At 37.3% G+C, this 6,095-nt stretch overlaps 1 protein-coding gene across 1 annotated transcript; it reads left to right on the top strand.

Annotated features, from left to right (window-relative positions):
• Window positions 1-1,609: 1,609 nt before the first annotated feature.
• Window positions 1,610-2,893, top strand: LOC121990958 (CBS domain-containing protein CBSX3, mitochondrial-like). The gene is made up of 4 exons (XM_042544998.1): window positions 1,610-1,813; window positions 1,901-1,982; window positions 2,589-2,662; window positions 2,783-2,893. The coding sequence occupies exons 1-4, from the start codon at window positions 1,610-1,612 to the stop codon at window positions 2,891-2,893; spliced, it is 471 nt and encodes a 156-aa protein (XP_042400932.1).
• Window positions 2,894-6,095: the final 3,202 nt, after the last annotated feature.

The raw sequence follows: 6,095 nt of genomic DNA, 5'->3' as shown, positions 1-6,095 counted from the left end.
CGCCATCTGCTTCCCCCGATCAACCCCCTCCCCTACTCCGTTGTCGGCGTCATCAAGGACCAGCTTCGTGAGTCTCCTTCTTCTTTCCCTCTTGTAGATTTGAGGTTTTAAGTATGGATGGCGGTAAAACTCATATCTGAAAGAAAGATATGGTTTTCCCTTTTTGATCGAGTTGCCCCTCACTCATGAAGCTTGATGCCCTTCTCTCTCTTGGCTACGTTCTCAGCTCCATGACCAATTAGGAGCCCCCTCGATCGCTGAGATGGACCGCGGATCGGCAGCCCAAAACTCCCGCCTGGTGGAGGAGGTGTTCCGCGACATCAAGGGCCGTCGAGCCGCCATCATCAGGGCGCTCACCACTGGTAACTCCACTCTGCTTCTTTCTTCTTTTCCTTTCTCAACGATGTTATCGTCATTGACCTTCTGTTGTTTCCTGGTTATTCGCCTGTGCAGATTTCGAGGACTTCTATCAACAATGCGATCTCGGTTAGTAATTCCACAATCTTAGCTGCTGGTAGTCAACTTGGTTTTTGAATTTCAAGTACTTGGGAGTTTTATCTCAAATGGGGTATGGTGTGTTGGGAGGTGCTTATGGTGCTCTAGCTTCAGGGTTTCAGCAGGTATAAAGTACAACATGCTTCTTTAAGGAAAATGCGAAATGCTCATTGTTTTACTACATTATTTTCCTTACCTTTTGTTTCTCATATTTCTATTCAGAGGGTTTTGCATATCTCATTTCGCCTACTTTGCGGTCTATGGCTTATGGAAGGGGACAGATCCCTACTGGCATGACAATGGTGCCCGTGGTCTTACCCGATGGACAACTTGGATATGTGCTGTAAGTGAGCGAACAATTGTTTCAACAGATAAACATTCTCGTGGAGTAACAAAAGCTCTTTGTTTTTTGTCTTCCATATGTTTTTTTGTCTTGTTTTGCAACTAAGATTGTTAAATCATCAATACATTCTCCATTTATCTTAGGCAACAGCCTGAAGCACCTGTCTCAAGACCACAGCATGGGGGAGAATATGGTGGCAGCTCAAGTGGAGGTCAGAACAATGACAGTGGACGTGGACGCAGATATAAGTCATACTAAGTCATTTTGGTTCTCTCTTCTAATTCCTGGATTTCAAGCTGTATTGATTGGATCCCTATGAGTTCAACGTTAATTTAAGTAGCTTACTTTTCATAACCTCTACGTTAGATTATGTCGGAGCCTGTTGAATCAATTAGGGAATTTAGAAATATGTTGGGTGGTCTTATTTTGAGTCCTATTTTAGTCTATCCCATCTAATAAGAAAAAGTTTAATTGTTGTGTTAGTCGATCCCATCTAATAAGAAAAAGTTTAATTGTTGTGGTAGTTGTTTGTCGTCTCATGCCATTATTTCATATTCTGTCAATTATATTAACTTAGCTGAGACTTGTCTCTTTTCTTTCTATTAACTCCAATTTCACCACTTGTGGCCACCGTCCCTCTGTCACTTAGGTTTTTTATGTTCGCCTTTTCACAAAAAATAAATAAATAAAAAAAAAAGGCAGGTGCACCGTGGTGCCGGTCGTCAGTTTTGGTTCAGACTACATCGCTTTTCACGAAGAATACGCACACACATGCGTCTTCAACACATGCGTGTGAACCCAGCGATGTTACCTACTGTGTTTTCACGTTTTGAGTCAGTTTTGCCTACACAGTTGGAAGAGCATGGTTTTGAAAGCAAGACTATCTGGGATGTTCTTACAGCTAAGGGGAAGAATGTTGATGGTTCCTGGCTGTGGTGCACAACTGATGGCACTGTTTATGATGCTGTCAAATCTGTAAATGGCCATTTTGTCAATCTTGTTTAGGATTACCATCCAGCTTTAAATAGTTTTAACTAATAGCTTATGCTCTACTGTTTCTAGATGACACAACACAATGTTGGAGCTTTAGTGGTGGTGAGACCCGGAGAAGAGAAGGCAATTGCTGGAATTGTTACTGAGAGAGGTAATTGGTTGTCCATGTTTGTTTTTGTTGGTTGTGAAATGGTATTAAATGTGCTCATGGGTGCATGGATAAAGCTAAACATTTATGTGAAATCATAAGATATTTTCCAATTAGTTGGTAAATTTCTCAATTCTATGGCTGCTCCAGTAGATTCAACTGGGTAGATGATTTTCAGATGTTCTTCGGCAGCTTCAATTTTTATGGCAATCTTTTTACAACTAAGTGTATGCCAATGTGAAGTTTTAAATTTCAATTAAGTTAAAAATTATCTAATTATCCTGAAATTTATTTTCATGACATTTCGATAATCACATTGTCTCAAACACAATCATTTACTTGATGTAAATCAATTGTGTGATGGTCCAATGTGTGTGCCAGTTCTCTCTAAGCAGCAGATTTCTTCTTCACCTCTTCAAGACATTAGGGAAATAAGCTTAAGACAATTTTAACATCCTACAAGAGCAGCTGATTAGCAGATAAATTTGGTCTTCACCTCTGTTCAATATCTTTTTTGAAAACTAAGAACCAGTTTTGATAATGGTTCTTTTATGCAATTATACTTGCCGTGCAAATTACTTGTGTTCTTAACGATTCCTTCTTCTTCAGATTATCTCCGGAAAATGATTGTACAGGGAAGATCTTCCAAGTCAACTAAAGTTGGTGACATCATGACTGAAGAGGTAAATTTCAATCTCAAGTTGTACAGACAATGTCTGAAAATTTTGAATTGAGTAGAAGTATTATTTCAAGATTTTGTTATTTTGCTTCCAATCTGATGCCGATTCTTTTCCTATATCCATAATAAACTGATCACAGTGACTCCAGATACCAAGGTTCTGCAGGCAATACAACTGATGACAAGTCTCTTTAGCAAGATTTTGTCGATAGATTGTCTAAATCAATTCAACTAGTTAATCTCTCAACATGTATTAAACTGCTGGTTTCATGCGTTTCAGTACAACTTTGTTGGCTGTTTACTAGGACCACGTGGGAACTCCTTAAAAAGAGTTGAAGCTTCAACTCAATACAGGGTTTATATATGAGGTCGAGGTTCAGTGAAGGATTCTATAATGGTATGTGGATATCATGTAATATTTATCTTAATGAAAAATGAGTATATTCCAATCTCCCAAACCTTGATGTATTATCCTCACTATTAACTTTTTAAGGCCTACCTACATAAAAAATAGATCTTTGTCTTTATGTTTGAAGGCAAAATAATCCATGTTTTTGAATGTGATATGGGTTTCTTTTCTCTTGTTTATGCTAGAGTATGATGTTCTTTGTACAAGTTATACTGACATTAAGTTAACCGTGCATTTTAGAACTTATGTAATTTTCGATATTAGCATCCTATAATATGTCCTAATTAATGGATTGTTATAATCAACTCAAAAGCTAAGGTGCATTATTTCTTGTCTTAATACTCAAGTTTTCTCTCCTTTTTTTGAACAGGAAGAAAGCTTTGTTGGTTGCTACTCGGAAAGCCTATAGGTTCCACTGTACAAAAATTTTGTACAAAGGTCTGAACCTTTTCCTAGCTACCATGTGTTCTTTTAAATTAAATTTTGGATCTCCTGCGGAACTTAACACGTTTGATCCAAAACTTAATCTATTTGTTCTTTTAGGTTTTGACTTGGATCTCTTGCGGAACTTAACACATTCGACCCAAGTCTCCTTAAGTTATTAATTCCATTAAATATCAATTTCCATAAAAGGTTCCCAGTACTGACGTGGCGAGGCACATGGCCTTCTTGGATATGGGAGCAACCACCACCGACTAGACAAAACCTTTAATAGAAAGCTAATATTTAATTTCCTAAAATAACTTTAGGTTAACCAAAGAGAACAATCAAATCACAAGGAAAAGAAAGAAACAAAAGAACACAACTTCGAAAAACCATATTCGAAATACTAGAACGTAAGCCTCTTGTATTTGGTATTATTTCCATAAATAACTAGCATGATGCGGAAATAGAAATTACTAGTTATACCTTGTAGAAAAACCTCTTGATCTTCTACCGTATTCCTCTTCTAACCTCGGACGTTGTGTGGGCAACGATCTTCCAAGATGAGAAACCACCAACCACCTTCTTCTCCTCCAAGCAAGGTTCGCCACAAAGGGAAACTTCACCAAGGAGGAAAAACAAAATACTAACCAAGCTCCAAGAGATGCTAGCTTTCTCCTTCTTCTTCTTCTTCTCCGAGTAGTATCCGCCACCACAAGAACTCCAAGGAGAGGGAGAGGTTCGCCACCACAAGAGGAAGAGAAGAAGCTGATGGCCGGCCACACCACGGAACAAAAGAGGGGGAGGGATTATATATGTTGTGTCTTGTGAAGGCACCTCACCCCTTCTTTTATATTCCTTGGCCTAGGTAAATTAGGAAATTTAATTACAACAAATTTTCCTTAATTTCCTTGACATGATTTAATTGAGAAAAATAAAATAATATTTCCCCAATTAAACAATGATGGCCGGCCACATCAAGAGGAAGCAAATTGGACAAGTTTTAATCAACAATTAAAACTTTCCTTATTTGTTTCCGGAAATTTTAAAAAATAAAATTTCTCTTTAAAAATCTCTTCATGGTTAATAAAAGGAAATATCTATAATTTTAATTTTATTAACATGTGAATAATTTTAAAGAGAAAATAAAAAACTCTCCAATCTACAAATAAGGAAAGAGATCTAATCTCTTTCTTTAATCTTTTGTAAATCTTTTACAAGAGAGATATTTTAATTTTAATTCTCTTTAAAATATATCTTCCACATAATAATAAAATCTAAAATTAAATTTCTTTTTATTTAATTATGGCTGGCCCTACTAGCTTGGGTTCAAGCTAGGCCGCCACCTTAACAAGCTTAGGCTGGCCCTAGCTTGGTTCCCAAGCTAACTGGCCCCCCTTTAGGTGGGTATAGAAGGTGGGTATATGTGGGTATAGTACTCTATAAATAAGAGGCTACGATAGGGACCGAGAGGAGGAATTGGTTTTGGTCTCGATAAAATTAAGCATCCCATGCCCCAACACACAACTTAATTTTATCAATGATAATTCATTCCACTAGAGAACTATCATTGAACTACCGCACCAATCCCAAATTACATTTTTGGGCTCCTTCTTATTATGATTGTGTTAGTCTCCCTGTGTTTAAGATATCGAATGTCCACTAATTAAGTGAGTTACTGACAACTCATTTAATTAATATCTAAGTCCAAGAGTAGTACCACTCAACCTTATTATCATGTCGGACTAAGTCCACTTGCAGGGTTTAACATGACAATCTTTATGAGCTCCTCTTGAGGACATTATCAACCTAGTATCACTAGGACACAGTTTCCTTCTATAATCAACAACACACACTATGAGTGATACCATTTCCCAATTTATCGGGTTTATTGATTCATCGAACTAAATCTCACCCATTGATAAATTAAAGAAATAAATATCAAATATATGTGCTTGTTATTATATTAGGATTAAGAGCACACACTTCCATAATAACCGAGGTCTTTGTTCCTTTATAAAGTCAGTATAAAAGAAACGACCTCAAATGGTCCTACTCAATACACTCTGAGTGTACTAGTGTAATTATATAGTCAAGATAAACTATTACCTAATTACACTACGACCTTCTAATGGTTTGTTCCTTTCCATTCTGGTTGTGAGCTTCTGTTTATAATTTATAAGGTACTGATAACATCATCTTCTGTATGTGACACCACATACTATGTTATCTACAATATAAATTAAATGAACAACTACAAACAAATGTAGATAATTAGACCAAATGTGATTCTTTATTCATAATGAATGTTTACAAAGCTTAGGCTTTCAGTATACACTCCAACAATCTCCCACTTATACTAATGACTAAGCTGCCATATCTTCTACCATACATCTGATTCCCATTCCCTCCACATGCCGATCGAAAGCTTTTGCGGAAGGGCCTTAGTGAAAGGATCTGCCAGGTTATCCACTGATGCAATCTTGGCGATGACAACTTCTCCTCGCTTCACGATATCTCGTATCAGGTGGTACTTGCGCTCTATATGTTTACTCGCCTTATGAGCTCGTGGTTCCTTCGAGTTTGTAACTGCACCGCTATTATC

This window comes from Zingiber officinale, chromosome 6B, assembly GCF_018446385.1.
Source record: "Zingiber officinale cultivar Zhangliang chromosome 6B, Zo_v1.1, whole genome shotgun sequence".
Lineage (NCBI taxonomy): Eukaryota > Viridiplantae > Streptophyta > Magnoliopsida > Zingiberales > Zingiberaceae > Zingiber > Zingiber officinale.
The sequence above is the reverse complement of the archived record's forward strand: the minus strand, read 5'-3'. Positions and strand labels throughout refer to the sequence as shown.

Excerpts from the sequence above, each read along its gene's own strand:
- LOC121990958 (XM_042544998.1), top strand. The coding sequence starts at position 1,610 with ATGCGTCTTCAACACATGCGTGTGAACCCAGCGATGTTACCTACTGTG. Across the intron at positions 1,983-2,588 it reads TGGAATTGTTACTGAGAGAG|ATTATCTCCGGAAAATGATT; the intron begins GTAATTGGTTGT and ends CTTCTTCTTCAG. Across the intron at positions 2,663-2,782 it reads GTGACATCATGACTGAAGAG|AATAAACTGATCACAGTGAC; the intron begins GTAAATTTCAAT and ends TCCTATATCCAT.